General features: G+C 39.9%; 1 protein-coding gene across 1 annotated transcript in view; it reads right to left on the bottom strand.

The window, feature by feature from the left end:
* LOC137544824 (guanylate cyclase soluble subunit beta-2-like) overlaps positions 1–17,114 on the bottom strand; it is a 64,127-nt gene that overhangs the window by 37,853 nt on the left and 9,160 nt on the right. The window contains exons 5-6 of the mRNA XM_068265917.1: positions 15,239–15,333; positions 11,760–11,920 (exon numbers count right to left, since the gene is read on the bottom strand). Coding sequence (XP_068122018.1) covers positions 11,760–11,920; positions 15,239–15,333 — 256 coding nt within the window. The remainder of the gene's footprint in view (positions 1–11,759; positions 11,921–15,238; positions 15,334–17,114) is intronic.

Genomic DNA, 17,114 nt, shown 5'->3' with positions numbered 1-17,114 from the left:
GTCGCGGGCCAACCTCAATGTCTACTGGCCACCTTATAAAGTTCCCTGTTGTCTTAATGGCTCCCTTCCAACCCCTATACAGTTCCCCAGTGTTTAGTGGTCCTTCTCCCTCCCCTATACAGTTCCCCGGTGTCTAGTGGTCCTTCTCCCTTCCCTATACAGTTCCCTGGTGTCTAGTGGTCCTCCTCCCTTTCATATAGTTTGACATGTATGCTCTACATGGTCCAGAAGTTTCCCATCCCCTGGTAGAGCCCACAGTTCCAGTGCAGAGTCCTTCATCTTCTATCACACTCCCGGCCATGGACAAGCTCATCCGGAATGAGCATGCTCAGATAAGGTCCATACATGCTCAGTAGAATTAAGCTGCTTTTTTGTAATGAGTATGCGCAAATCTCACTTGCAGGGACGAGGGCACAGATTTCACAAAATTCAGAATTTTAAATTTTGCCTTTAGAATTTAGCAATGTCGAGTTGAAAGTTGGAATTCTAAAGAGTAAAATTTGAATGTAAAGCAAAATTATGTTTGTGTAATGCACAAACATTTTTTTTTTACATAAATAGCAAAAAAAAAAAAAGTTGACTGAGCATGCTAAAGGGACATGTCTGACAAAACATGGCAATTATATACAAAAATGCGAAAAAATTCTAAGCAAAATGATAACTATTGTGAACATACAGTATATTTGCGCATTTGCATTTTAGCTATCCAATTGAAGATAAAGAAGAAACAGAGAAAGATGTTATGTGGTATAACAACAGAGGCACCAAGTAGAGTAAAATTAGTTAAAATTGTTAAAAAGGGGGAAGTGGGTGGACTCACCTCCCTTCTGAAAAAGTGGCCAGACAACGGGCAGGTTATTTCAAGTTTAAAGTAACATTTATTATGAGCTCCAAAAGTGCAACGCGTTTCACGGGTAACAGTCCCGCTTCTTCAGGCAAACAATTTTTGGAGGGAGCTGGGCAAGGGAAACAAAAGAGAAAAGGGGAATGCCAGAGGAACGCTAGATACAAGCACCCGAAGATGCACCAAAACTACAAAAATGTCATGAAAGACTTACAAACAGCGGTAAGGCTATGCATAAATCATAAATTGCATAATAACTTACATAATAAATTACAGCAGAATCCATAACACATAAATAAAATGACTGTGCAATTGTAACAGGTACATGGGGGTGCATCATAAAAACAAACGGCAATAATATAGTCAGTGGGTATGAATGAAGGTGTTGTTATGCATATAGAATTGATTGAAGCATTATTCAAAATGCATATGTAAAGCGACGGTGCGATTGTAATGGTGTTATTCGAAATGCATATGTGAGGTAGCATGTAAAGTAGCATAGCGCTGCAGTTAACTCTAGGATTTTGTGTGCATAGAAACCACTGATCTTAATGAGTTGCATATAATATGGACAAGTGCAAAGTAGTGTAGAATATACAAAACATAATGGTACTATGCATGAAAATAAATGAATATACTAAAACAATTATATATGTACATGTACATGTACATTGGCGATGTGATACACCGTTCTGACAAATTAGCTATCAGTGGAGGAGGGGAGGAGATGTATAAAAATGTGCTTATACAACAGTGGTAGGACTATGCATAAATTATAAATTGCATAGTAACTTACATAATAAATAACAGCAGAGTCCATAGCACATATATAAAATGACTGTGCAATTGTAACAGGTACATGGGGGTGCATCATAAAACAAACCGCCAATAATATGGTCAATGAGTATGAATGAGGGTGTTATGCATATAGAATGGATTGAAGCATTATTCAAAATGCATATGTAAAGTGACAGTGCGATTGAAATGGTGTTATTCAAAATGCATACGTGAGGTAGCATGTAAAGTAGCATAGCGCTGCAATTAAACTCTAGGATTTTGTGTGCATAAAAGCCACTGATCTTAATGAGTTGCATATAATATGGACAAGTGCAATGTAGTATAGAATATACAAAACATAATGGTACTATGCATCAAAATAAATGAATATACTAAAACAATTATATATGTACATTAGCAATGTGATAAACCGTTCTGACAAATTAGCTATCATTGGAAGAGGTGAGGAGATGTGTTAAAATGTACTTATAAAAACATTAGACTTACCAAAGTCGGGTCAAGAGCCAGATATAGCGCCTCTGTGGGGTTGGGGATGCTCTGACTCTCATTTATATATCAATTGAGGGCAGGAGTGGAAGTCCTTATTGGTCTGTGGTCAGCCAGGTGTGGGCGGTGTAGGGGAGGATAAAGTGTGTGTTGTGTGCATGTTAAATAGGACGTGGGAGAAAGAATCTGCATAGGAATGAATGTGGCGAAATCAGAGGAATAATCCGTTCAAATACGGACATGGGGGGGGGTTTATTGGTTACAGTATGTATTTATCTGGAACAACCCGGGGCACGAGGGAGCTGAAGAAGGCAGACAAGTTATTAATATATAACAAAGCGCATAAAATATAGCAACAAAGCATAAAAACAGCATATGATAAAAGGGGTTAAAAATTGGTTCGTATCAAACTGTGCATGAAGTGAGGTTAAAAATGCTTGTGTCAGCACTCACTCAAAGTCGATATATAGCTTGGAGGTGGAAGAAAACAATAAGATGTTTTCAATTTTTGTATAAATGCAAAACTATGTCAAATTGCATAAAATTGTATGAGCTACAAAATTCAATACCGAACCAATAGTTATTAGCCGCATATAAAAATTATAAACATAAAAATGTATGCAACAAAAATAAAAGCAGGATCACAAAGATTGGGTGAGAATAAAAGAGAGGACCAAAGAAATAAATTTAAAAGTATAATTCAATAAATTTTTTCTAATTGTTCATTTAAACCTTCTGGTGTCAGTGTTTTAAGAATTTGAATCCAGAACATTTCCTTATTCCTAAGAACCTCAAAAGCATTCTGCGGTGGAATGGACTCGATTAGTGTGAATTTGAGTGTTTGCGGGTTACAATTGTGAATGGAACTGAAATGGCGGGAGACGCTGTGAAGTTGATAGTTTTTTAATATATTTCGTTTGTGTTGTCCTATTCTGCTTCGGACAAGCTGGGTGGTTCGTCCCACGTATTGAATGTTGCAAGAACAGGAGATTACATAGATAACGTTCCTGGAGGAGCAGGTGATGTGTTGTTTAATGTCATATTGGCTTTTTGGTGGTATTTGATGAGAAGGAATTGGTATTATTAATAAAACAACAGGCAGTGCATCTGGAGTTTTCACAGGGGAAGGAACCTGGGTTTGAGTTAGGAGTGGTCGTCATGTCACTGGGGATATGGTGGCGGAGCTTGCTGGGTGCTAGGAGGCTTTTTAGGTTAGGAGCCCTTCTAAATGTAAGCAGAGGGGTTTTGGGTATGGTTGGTTTAAGGTGGGGATCCTGTGCCAGAATCTCCCATCTGTTTTGTAATATGGATCTAATCTGTTTGTGGTGTTGGCTGAATCCAGTGATGAATCTGGGAAACACATTGGGAAGGGTTGAGGAAACGGTCATGCGGGTATTGGTGGCCGTGGGCTTCCATTTCGCATCTTTAATCAGTTTTTTTGGGTAACCCCGTTCGATGAACTTTTTAGTAAGAATGTCGGATTGGGAATGATAGTCTGCGAGGTCAGTGCAATTACGGAAAATTCTGCGGTACTGGCTGTAGGGTGTATTAGTGGTCCATGGGCAGTGATGGTGGCTGTCAAAATGGATATAGTTATTGGAATCTACTTTTTTGAAATGTGTCTTGGTTTTGATGTTGTTAGTGTCAATGAATAGAACCAGATCCAGAAAGTCAATGGTGTTTGGGTGGTGTTGATGAGTGAATGTTAGACCAGCTGGATTATCATTTTAAAAAGTGAGAAATGTGGGAATGAGGGACTGGTCGCCCTTCCAAATAAAAATCAGATCGTCAATGTATCTTTTGTATAAAACAATATTGTTGGTGAATGGATGTATCTGAGATAATTTGAGATGTTCCAATAGACCCATGGACAGATTGGCATATGAAGGTGCAAACAAGCTCCCCATGGCAGTGCCTGAAATTTGGTGGTAATGGTTGTCGGCAAAAGAAAAAACATTATGTTGTAAAATGAATTCTGCACACTGGGTAATGAAAAGTTGTTGAGACGAGGGCATGAGTGGATTGGAGGAAAGGAAATGTGTTAGTGATCTGAGGCCGAATGCATGTGGGATATTGGTATATAGAGAAGAGACATCGCATGTTAACCAGCTGTATTCTGTATTCCAGGCGGTAGTATTCAAAATTTGGATGAGGTGTTGGGAATCTTTTAAATATGATGGTAAATTTTGTACGTGGGGTTGCAAGTGGTAGTCTACAAATTTGGATAGGTTGCTAGTGATAGATTCTATACCTGAAATGATGGGCCTGCCGGGTGGATTGGTGAGAGTCTTGTGGATTTTTGGAAGATAATAAAAAAGGGTGTTTTGGGATGGTGATTGATGATAAAATTCCTTTCATTTTTGGAGATGATGCCGTTTAGAAATGCTTGATTAATGAATGATTTGAGATTGGCATTGTGGATTGGAGTGGGATCAGTGTCCAGTCTATTGTAATGTAGTGGGTTGTCGAGGAGTCTGTGTGCCTCCCGTAGGTAATCGGTTTTGTTAAGTATAACTATACCCCCACCTTTGTCGGTGGGCTTGATGGTGATGTCTGGGTTATTTTTGAGGATATTAAGGGCTCTTTTCTCAGAGGGGGTAAGATTGGATCGGGAGGGTGGTGTGTCAAGGTCAAGCTGTTGCAGGTCATTGAGCACTAGTGTATAAAAAGTTTCGATGAAATTTCCTTTGGAGGAAGTGGGATAAAAGCGTGAGCGTCCTTTCAGATGTGTATTGATGTATTTTTCAGTTTGAATTTCATTAGTATTGGCTGTGTAGGTTGTTAGTTGGTCATTGGCTGTGATGATGAGTATATTATCAGTGTCTTTTAAAGACGTTTCCTGTTTCTTTATAGCAAATGCCTTTTGAGGGTTAATTTGCGGATGTATGAATTAAGTTCAACGAATAATTTGGTCATCTGTGAGGAGTTAGTGGGGCAAAATGAAAGGCCCTTTTCTAATAACTGGGTTTCCTGGGAAGTTAAAATATGATTGGAAAGATTAAAGATGCAACGTGTTTGTTCAATTGGATTGGTTATTGGGGGATTGATATTTCTGTTCTGTTTCTTTTTTCTTTCCCCTCTGTGTCCTCTTTTCCTGATTCTGGTAAAAGAGGACACAGAGGGAAAAGAAAAAAGAAACAGAACAGAAATATCAATTCCCCCATAACCAATCCAATTGAACAAACACGTTGCATCTTTAATCTTTCCAATCATATTTTAACTTCCCAGGAAACCCAGTTATTAGAAAAGGGCCTTTCATTTTGCCCCACTAACTCCTCACAGATGACCAAATTATTCATTGAACTTAATTCATACATCCGCAAATTAACCCTCAAAAGGCATTTGCTATAAAGAAACAGGAAACGTCTTTAAAAGACACTGATAATATACTCATCATCACAGCCAATGACCAACTACCAACCTACACAGCCAATACTAATGAAATTCAAACTGAAAAATACATCAATACACATCTGAAAGGACGCTCACGCTTTTATCCCACTTCCTCCAAAGGAAATTTCATCGAAACTTTTTATACACTAGTGCTCAATGACCTGCAACAGCTTGACCTTGACACACCACCCTCCCGATCCAATCTCACCCCCTCTGAGAAAAGAGCCCTTAATATCCTCAAAAATAACCGAGACATCACCATCAAGCCCGCCGACAAAGGTGGGGGTATAGTTATACTTAACAAAACCGATTACCTACGGGAGGCACACAGACTCCTCGACAACCCACTACATTACAATAGACTGGACACTGATCCCACTCCAATCCAGAATGCCAATCTCAAATCATTCATTAATCAAGCATTTCTAAACGGCATCATCTCCAAAAATGAAAGGAATTTTATCATCAATCACCATCCCAAAACACCCTTTTTTTATTATCTTCCAAAAATCCACAAGACTCTCACCAATCCACCCGGCAGGCCCATCATTTCAGGTATAGAATCTATCACTAGCAACCTATCCAAATTCGTAGACTACCACTTGCAACCCCACGTACAAAATTTACCATCATATTTAAAAGATTCCCAACACCTCATCCAAATTTTGAATACTACCGCCTGGAATACAGAATACAGCTGGTTAACATGCGATGTCTCTTCTCTATATACCAATATCCCACATGCATTCGGCCTCAGATCACTAACACATTTCCTTTCCTCCAATCCACTCATGCCCTCGTCTCAACAACTTTTCATTACCCAGTGTGCAGAATTCATTTTACAACATAATGTTTTTTCTTTTGCCGACAACCATTACCACCAAATTTCAGGCACTGCCATGGGGAGCTTGTTTGCACCTTCATACGCCAATCTGTCCATGGGTCTATTGGAACATCTCAAATTATCTCAGATACATCCATTCACCAACAATATTGTTTTATACAAAAGATACATTGACGATCTGATTTTTATTTGGAAGGGCGACCAGTCCCTCATTCCCACATTTCTCACTTTTTAAAATGATAATCCAGCTGGTCTAACATTCACTCATCAACACCACCCAAACACCATTGACTTTCTGGATCTGGTTCTATTCATTGACACTAACAACATCAAAACCAAGACACATTTCAAAAAAGTAGATTCCAATAACTATATCCATTTTGACAGCCACCATCACCGCCCATGGACCACTAATACACCCTACAGCCAGTACCGCAGAATTTTCCGTAATTGCACTGACCTCGCAGACTACCATTCCCAATCTGACATTCTTACTAAAAAGTTCATCGAACGGGGTTACCCAAAAAAACTGATTAAAGATGCGAAATGGAAGGCCACGGCCACCAATACCCGCATGACCGTTTCCTCAACCCTTCCCAATGTGTTTCCCAGATTCATCACTGGATTCAGCCAACACCACAAACAGATTAGATCCATATTACAAAACAGATGGGAGATTCTGGCACAGGATCCCCACCTTAAACCAACCATACCCAAAACCCCTCTGCTTACATTTAGAAGGGCTCCTAACCTAAAAAGCCTCCTAGCACCCAGCAAGCACCGCCACCATATCCCCAGTGACATGACGACCACTCCTAACTCAAACCCAGGTTCCTTCCCCTGTGAAAACTCCAGATGCACTGCCTGTTGTTTTATTAATAATACCAATTCCTTCTCATCAAATACCACCAAAACCCAATATGACATTAAACAACACATCACCTGCTCCTCCAGGAACGTTATCTATGTAATCTCCTGTTCTTGCAACATTCAATACGTGGGACGAACCACCCAGCTTGTCCGAAGCAGAATATGACAACACAAACGAAATATATTAAAAAAACTATCAACTTCACAGCGTCTCCCGCCATTTCAGTTCCATTCACAATTGTAACCCGCAAACACTCAAATTCACACTAATCGAGTCCATTCCACCGCAGAATGCTTTTGAGGTTCTTAGGAATAAGGAAATGTTCTGGATTCAAATTCTTAAAACACTGACACCAGAAGGTTTAAATGAACAATTAGAAAAAATTTATTGAATTATACTTTTAAATTTATTTCTTTGGTCCTCTCTTTTATTCTCACCCAATCTTTGTGATCCTGCTTTTATTTTTGTTGCATACATTTTTATGTTTATAATTTTTATATGCGGCTAATAACTATTGGTTCGGTATTGAATTTTGTGGCTCATACAATTTTATGCAATTTGACATAGTTTTGCATTTATACAAAAATTAAAAACATCTTATTGTTTTCTTCCACCTCCAAGCTATATATCGACTCTGAGTGAGTGCTGACACAAGTTTTTTTAACCTCACTTCATGCACAGTTTGATACGAACCAATTTTTAACCCCTTTTATCATATGCTGTTTTTATGCTTTGTTGCTATATTTTATGCGCTTTGTTATATATTTATAACTTGTCTGCCTTCTTCAGCTCCCTCGTGCCCCGGGTTGTTCCAGATAAATACATACTGTAACCAATAAACCCCCCCCCATGTCCGTATTTGAACGGATTATTCCTCTGATTTCGCCACATTCATTCCTATGCAGATTCTTTCTCCCACGTCCTATTTAACATGCACACAACACACACTTTATCCTCCCCTACACCGCCCACACCTGGCTGACCACAGACCAATAAGGACTTCCACTCCTGCCCTCAATTGATATATAAATGAGAGTCAGAGCATCCCCAACCCCACAGAGGCGCTATATCTGGCTCTTGACCCGACTTTGGTAAGTCTAATGTTTTTATAAGTACATTTTAACACATCTCCTCACCTCTTCCAATGATAGCTAATTTGTCAGAACGGTTTATCACATTGCTAATGTACATATATAATTGTTTTAGTATATTCATTTATTTTGATGCATAGTACCCTTATGTTTTGTATATTCTATACTACATTGCACTTGTCCATATTATATGCAACTCATTAAGATCAGTGGCTTTTATGCACACAAAATCCTAGAGTTTAATTGCAGCGCTATGCTACTTTACATGCTACCTCACGTATGCATTTTGAATAACACCATTTCAATCGCACTGTCACTTTACATATGCATTTTGAATAATGCTTCAATCCATTCTATATGCATAACACCCTCATTCATACTCATTGACCATATTATTGGCGGTTTGTTTTATGATGCACCCCCATGTACCTGTTACAATTGCACAGTCATTTTATATATGTGCTATGGACTCTGCTGTTATTTATTATGTAAGTTACTATGCAATTTATAATTTATGCATAGTCCTACCACTGTTGTATAAGCACATTTTTATACATCTCCTCCCCTCCTCCACTGATAGCTAATTTGTCAGAACGGTGTATCACATCGCCAATGTACATGTACATGTACATATATAATTGTTTTAGTATATTCATTTATTTTCATGCATAGTACCATTATGTTTTGTATATTCTACACTACTTTGCACTTGTCCATATTATATGCAACTCATTAAGATCAGTGGCTTCTATGCACACAAAATCCTAGAGTTAACTGCAGCGCTATGCTACTTTACATGCTACCTCACATATGCATTTCGAATAACACCATTACAATCGCACCGTCGCTTTACATATGCATTTTGAATAATGCTTCAATCAATTCTATATGCATAACAACACCTTCATTCATACCCACTGACTATATTATTGCCGTTTGTTTTTATGATGCACCCCCATGTACCTGTTACAATTGCACAGTCATTTTATTTATGTTATGGATTCTGCTGTAATTTATTATGTAAGTTATTATGCAATTTATGATTTATGCATAGCCTTACCGCTGTTTGTAAGTCTTTCATGACATTTTTGTAGTTTTGGTGCATCTTCGGGTGCTTGTATCTAGCGTTCCTCTGGCATTCCCCTTTTCTCTTTTGTTTCCCTTGCCCAGCTCCCTCCAAAAATTGTTTGCCTGAAGAAGCGGGACTGTTACCCGTGAAACGTGTTGCACTTTTGGAGCTCATAATAAATGTTACTTTAAACTTGAAGTAACCTGCCCGTTGTCTGGCCATTTTTTCAGAAGGGAGGTGAGTCCACCCACTTCCCCCTTTTTAACAATTTTAACTAATTTTACTCTACTTGGCGCCTCTGTTGTTATACCACATAACTGTTTAGTCCACCCTTGGTGGAGGGGTGTATCCCCATTTCCTTCTATCTACAGAGAGCGACTTCTTAACCCTGAGCGGGGTCAGGTTACAATTCTCCCCGCCTGCTTATCCAGTGGTTGCCTTGGAGGTGACCCGTCCTTGTGAGTATAACCATTGTGTGTGTTTGCATCAGACATCACCTTATTAACATACTACACCATATTGGGCTCTCGGTTCTCCCCCTTTCTTTCAAGAGAAAGATGTGTCTATGAAGAAATGGAACAAGCTCTCTGTAAAATACCAAAATATGATTTAAAGATTGTAATGGGCGACTTTTAATGCCAAATTCACAAGATTTAAGAACATTCGAAATTTGGTTAAAAAAAAAAAGAACATTCGAAAGAAAGATACTAAGAAGAATTATTGGACCAAGGAAAGAAGGAGATATCTGAAGAATACGCTACTGTAAAACCATGAGCTAGAAGAAATAATAGAGGGACAAAATATTATCAGACATATAAAAGCACAGGGCATTAGGTGGCTGGGAAATGGTGGAAGGAAATATGCCTAAAAAACTTATGAAAGAATGGCTGTACTCAACAAGAAAAAGAGGAGCACCACGTGTAAAGGTGGCCACACATGATACAATAAAATAATCCGATTTTTATGGTAGTTCGATAAAAACGATCGGATTTCCAAAAGAATCAAAAGTTTTTCTTCATTCGAGCACTAAATCCGATTACATTTCCCATTTTTTAGATATAAATCGATCTGGAGTGGTGGATGTTTCTGATTGATTTTTATGAAATTTGAAGATGGCAGAGAGAACAGGAAGTTTTGAATCAGGATGATACCATTTATTGGCTAACTTTAAAAAGTGTAAAAAGAAGACACTGCAGTACTGACATATCAGAGTGCAAGGAGCAGGTAAACAAATAATCAGGTGACCATGAGACAACTCTGAGATGGAGGGGGTGTCAATAATGAAATGGACATAGCAGGAAGAAAGGTAGACAAGATACAATGAAGCACTAGGGGAAAAGGGAGATAACATAATGAGATGACAGTAGGAGGAAGGGAGAGAGACATGATAACGTATAGGAGAGGCACATGCACAAACTGTATGCAGCAGATATCAGGTGGGCTGCATTCACCCAAATATTAGAACAATATGGCTGCCCCCATCGGTTCAAATTCCATAAGTAAGGGGTTTATTTTGATGTTTGCACTGCAGGCAGGGGTGTAACTCCAAATCATGGGGCTCCCCAGCAAAACCCCTTAATATTCACAACCCTTCCTTTGCCTCTTATTGGTGACCCTCACAGCCTGGAGTCCCATCTTACAAGGTTCTTAAAGGATACCCGAAGTGACATGTGACATGATGAGATAGACATGTGTATTTACATGCTGTGTTCCTTTTTTCTTTCTCTGCCTGCAAGAGTTAAATATCAGGTATGTAAGTGGCTGACTCAGTCCTGACTCAGACAGGAAGTGACTACAGTGTGACCCTCACTGATAAGAAATTCCCCTTTTTACCTTTTTCCTACTCTCAGAAGCCATTTTCTGGTAGGAAAGTGTTTTATAGTTGGAATTTATTATCAGTAAGGGTCACACTGTAGTCACTTCCTGTCTGAGTCAGCCACTTACATACCTGATATTTAACTCTTTCAGGCAGAGAAAGAAAAAAAGGAACACAGCATAGTTATTTGTGTGCTAGGCACTGTACATACACATGTCTATCTCATCATGTCACATGTCAGTTCGGGTATCCTTTAAAAAGTTTGGCCATCAGGCTCTTCACACCTATAATATGTGTAGCCACAAAACCCCTGATCTGAGGTATCAGAGAAAGGGAAGATTAGTAGTTGAGGCCCCCCTTATCTCTGGCCCTCCTGCAGGGACTGCTCCCTCCTAGTTACACCCCTGACTGCAGGCCTCATCTGGAATGATTTAATGGTCAGGTTTCTGTTAGCTGTCTATTTGTACTAATGTGGTTTTCTAAGTTTGGCTATTATACTTTGAATACCCATTCACCACGTTCATTAAAATAGAGAATAAAGTAATACCTTATAGGAGAGTGTAAGAAAACTATGAAGTGCATCGAGATTCTCAATGAATTCCATTAGATTTCCACCCAGAGTCCGTAACATTCGGTCATATCCAGACTGCTTGCAGAAGGAGAAGAAGTAGGCTCCAAATAGCTTCAGAACCTCTTCCTCAGGCACAGCTGAAATTGCAAAAGTATATTTGGTCTTTAAATAATTAAGAATTACTGTACTTCAGCTTTCCCCGTTATTTTTTGCCTTATGAGGAATTTTCTTCTAAGTTTTCTCTTAGGTGATATATTCACGCCTTATCATTAAAAAGCTTTTGAAGCCACCAGCAAGTAAGACAATGGCCCATATGCAATTCACTTTTTCTCCTGCGTTTTCTCCTAGGTGCACTGGGGTAACTACTGGGGCCAGCCTAGTGCGGGGGGAGCGCTGACCCCCCCCCCCCCCCCTCGATTGTGGGACCCCCCAGCCAGGTGTGGAACTGGCCAGGGCATCTAATAGACGCTGCGGCAGTTCATTCCCCGCAGCCCGCAGTCTCCCGAGAGGCAGAGCAGGGCTACGGAAAGATGGCTTCTGAATCCCTGCACTGGAGACTATTTGTGTCTCCAGTACAGGGCTTCGGGCCCCATCTTGCCATAGCCCTGCTCTCTGCCTGTCAGCGCGGGAGATGTGCTGCTGGAGGATCGTCGGGAGAGCTCCACGCAAGAGGCCGACTGGGAGAGGTGACTTCTGCCAGGTGAGTGAATTGGGTGTTTTTTTCACAGGTGCATTTTTTTCTGGTGCCTGCTGCCCACATTGCGATTTTCTGGTGCCTGCTGCCCACATTGCGATTTTCTGGTGACTGCTGCCCACATTGCGATTTTCTGGTGCCTGCTGCCCACATTGCGATTTTCTGGTGACTGCTGCCCACATTGCGATTTTCTGGTGCCTGCTTCCCACATTGCGATTTTCTGGTGATTGCTGCCCACATTACGATTTTCTGGTGCCTGCTGCCCACATTGCGATTTTCTGGTGACTGCGGCCCACATTGCGATTTTCTGGTGCCTGCTTCCCACATTGCGATTTTCTGGTGATTGCTGCCCACATTACGATTTTCTGGTACCTGCTGCCCACATTACGATTTTCTGGTGCCTGCTGCCCACATTGCGATTTTCTGGTGACTGCGGCCCATATTACGATTTCCTGGTGACTGCTGCCCACATTACGATTCTCTGGTAAATGCTGCCCACATTGCGATTTCTGGTGAATGCTGCCCACATTACGATTTTCTGGTGAATGCTGCCCACATTACGACTTTCTGGTGACTGCTGCCCACTTTACGATTATTTTCTGGTGACTGCTGCCCACAGTACGATTATTTTCTGATGACTGCTGCCCACATTACGATTATTTTCTGATGACTGCTGGCCACTTTACGATTATTTTCTGGTGACTGCTGCCCACTTTACGATTATTTTATGGTGAAATGCTGCTCACTTTACAAATATTTTATGGTGAAATGCTGCCCAATCTATGATTTCTGGTGAAATGCTGCCCAATTTACGATTAATTTCTGATGAAATGCTGCCCAATTTATGATTAATTTCTGGTTAAATGCTGCCCACTTTACAATTATTTTATGGTGAAATGCTGCCCACTTTACGATTCATTTCTGGTGAAACATTGCTGCATTACGATTATTTTATGGTGAAACGGTGCCCCATTACTATGGGGGGGGGGGGGCATCCAAATTTTCGCAGGGGGGCCCAGTGATTTCTAGTTATGCCCCTACCTAGGTGATATTTTTCACACCTCCTCACAAAATGCCTTTTGAACCACCAGCAAGCAAGAAAATACTCAAAATAATCTTGACAATACTTTTTCCCCTAGTTTTGGTATTTTTTCTATTGCAGAGTGCTGGGAATTTGTTTGAAACAGTAAGGCCTTGTTCACAGTAGGAATCGCCAGCACAATTGTAAGCGCTGAGCGCTTTTGTGTGTGTTTTTGAAAGCACTTTTTACAGCGCTTTCTGAGCAATTAATGATTTTTTTTTCTAAGCGCTTTTGCTAAGTGATTAGCGTTTATTTTTAAAGGAAACAATCAGGAAGTGAACTCTTTGACCTGGAACTAAATAACTTTAATGTACTTTGTGAGGAAAAGCGATCACAAAATCACTTTTCCAGGCACTTTTTCAAGCGCTTAGCGATTTCCCTATATCTTGCATTGAATTGCAAACGCTCAGGAAATGGTGCAGGAGCCGCGTTTGCGATTGGAAAGTAAGCTCATTGCTGATGTAGAATACTCACATAGGAAATTGTTGCCCAAGTGCTTTTAAAGCACTTTTAAAAATCGCCAGCGCTTGAAAGAAACAAAAAAAACCAAAAGAGCTCATAGTGTGAACAAGCCCTTAATGAAGAATTATCTTCTAGGAGAAAACTCAAGAGAAAAAAAAGTGAATTGCATATGGACTAATACTCTTTCTTTTTCAATTGCAGAGTGATGAAAAGTTATTTTAAACAGAAGATGAAAAATGATCTCCTAGGTGAAACGATAGGAGAAAAAGTGAATTGAATAGGGGCCTAGTTTTCTCCTAGGAAATCATTTTTCATCTTCTCTTTAAAATAACTTTTCAAAACTTTACCATTGAAAACTACCAAAAAGTAGATGAAAAGGTAGTATGAAAATTACATATTTGCTTCCTTGCTGATGGTTGAAAAAGCACTGACACGGTGTAAACATATCACCTAAGTGAAAACTCAAGATAAAAGGTTACTTGCATATGGACCTGTTTGACGAAAATAAAATAAATGCAATGTCTCCTTAGTTGATTAAATGAATATGGGTTTTAATTTCCAGATGATATATACTTTTTATTCCCCGTTCCTTGTCACTAATATACGGTGTTAGCCTGTCATTCTGACATAAACAATTCACCATACATTATCTCCAAATAACAAATGCAGCAAATCTTATCCCCACATAGCAAGTGTGGCAATCGTTACACCAAAGCATAGCAAATTCAGCAATGCTTACCCCTACATAAGAAATGCAGCAATAATTACCCCAACATAGGAAATGCCCCAATAACTGGCCAACCATAGAAATACAGCAATTATTACCCCTTATACAACATGCACCAGTCATTACCCCCAAATAACAAGTACAGTCATCATTACTCCCTTATGACAAGTGTGGTCACCATTCCCCCATATAGATCCGAGACATGGAAAATGCATCATTGATGGAGGGAGAGGGAGGGTGAAGTAAGAGGCCTTGAAACTGGTGGAGAAGCACATTAAAATGTGAGATAGACCATCAGAATGGAGTAGAGGGGAGACACAGGCCACATGAGAAAGGAAGGAGGCATCATCACACATAAGGTAATCAGTGGAAAGTGACTATCTTGCACAGCAGAAAAGGATACATCAGTCTAAAAAATGTTATAGCCTTTCACAAATGCGTGTTTGTTCAAGGCTATATGTAAAAGTGTTATTGGTAATAGGAATTCTTACCTAGCATATTGCAAACCTCTTTGACCAGCCGTAATGTAATAACATCATCATAAACTTCATAAGTCATGAAAGTATCCTGAACGTCAGCTGAACTTCTGCAAAACAAATGTAAATATAAATGTTCACACAGGGAGTAGAACAGAAGGGTGGTCACATGATCTGGAGGACTGACTGGTGTGGTCGCTCTGCCAGGCTGGTTTTGTGGTAGCACAGGTATGTGACCCAATATGTCACTAACTTTCTTCTATCTACTGTTGCCTGGACACTCAAACCCGATGTGAATTTTATAGCAAATGCACTTCTGTTAATTGCCGTTGTTATTCAAAATGGTGCTTCCACACGTCCTCCTTGCTGATGACTGGATAAATCTGTTTAACATTGGCCAGATATAAATGACATTTTCCACAAAGGATCATGACAGCTTTCGAATGTAACCTGAGGAAAATTACACTTACACTTTCCTCCGTAATCACCATTAGTTCTTGTCTGCATTGCTTCAACCATTGACATTTCATTGTGTTAACTATTTCTAGTTTGCCATTTGTGGTATCTTTTCTCCAAAAAAAGCTTTGAGGAATATGCTAAGCAAGATGCCAGGGAGAGAGAAAGAGAGCCCAACCCGTAAGCCAGATAAAAGCTGAGAAGAATTCTGGGAAATGGATTGTAGCCAGTCTGCATAACTGGATGTATGATGTCTGTGCTGAAGAGAACCTACTAGAACCAATGGCTATTTCTCCTGTGGAGCTCCACAAACAGCACATGTGACATCCATACAGAAAGAGGCTTGTGGCCTTCTGACTCAGACATGTATAACTCAGTGCCTGAGATAGTGAAGTAAAATTTATTGAGCACAACACTATTTTATAAGATGACTAGATGAGTAAGGTGACTACTTGAAGTTTCAAAGCCATAAAGGGTAACTTTGAGTGATTGTAAATTGGAGCACAGTGTTTCTCCTTGAATTGTATGTACAGTTATGACAGATTGCGGCAGGAAATCTTGTATTACTTTGAAGTGCTACTTTTTGTATTATTTTTGAAGTGGAAGCTTACCATTATCTTGTCCAGGAGACTGTTAAAAATGACATTCAATTCTAGGTACGGGCTACCATTGTTGACAAACAGGACATCAGCACTGTGGAATCATCTGGTTCGGACTCTGACCCTTACTCACACCACTCCACTTCATGAGATAAGCAGAATGTTCCACACCACTGTGAGATTATCTGCATCATGCATCATAATATGTTCTCCCAGCACCCCTTCTATCAGGCTGAATTTACCTCACAGGAGCTTATAGGCACTGTATATAATGTCCTGGGACCTTAGACTTCACCCTCCATGAACCTACAAACACCTGCCAAACTGCACCGCAAGTGTGCTGCCTGTCCCAGCTGTCACTTCTCCCTTATTTCCCTTGCCCGTCATAGGTAACTACAGGCGCCCCTTAGTATTAGGTAGCCAGAGGTACCCTCAGTATTAAGTAGCTAGAGGTTCCCCTGACTTGGGGGGGTCTATAAACTTTCAAGATCCGCACCATCAAAAGTCCAATTTTATTGTTGTATCAAAATCATAAAAACATGATAAAATAGCATGGGTACATAGCAGATGACGCACAGGCGTTTCGGACCATTACAGTCCTTTCTCAAATCATCATACACCCACACTGTGTGGGTCTATGATGATGTGTGGGTCTATGATGATTTGAGAAAGGACTGTAATGGTCCGAAACGCCTGTGCGTCATCTGCTATGTACCCATGCTATTTTATCATGTTTTTATGATTTTGATACAACAATAAAATTGGACTTTTGATGGTGCGGATCTTGAAAGTTTATGGATTGATACTCGGTGCTCCAGAGTGGATCCTGGCACATC

The sequence above is a fragment of the Hyperolius riggenbachi genome, chromosome 2 (assembly GCF_040937935.1).
Source record: "Hyperolius riggenbachi isolate aHypRig1 chromosome 2, aHypRig1.pri, whole genome shotgun sequence".
In the NCBI taxonomy this organism is placed as follows: domain Eukaryota; kingdom Metazoa; phylum Chordata; class Amphibia; order Anura; family Hyperoliidae; genus Hyperolius; species Hyperolius riggenbachi.
This window is presented reverse-complemented; position numbering and strand designations above follow the sequence as displayed.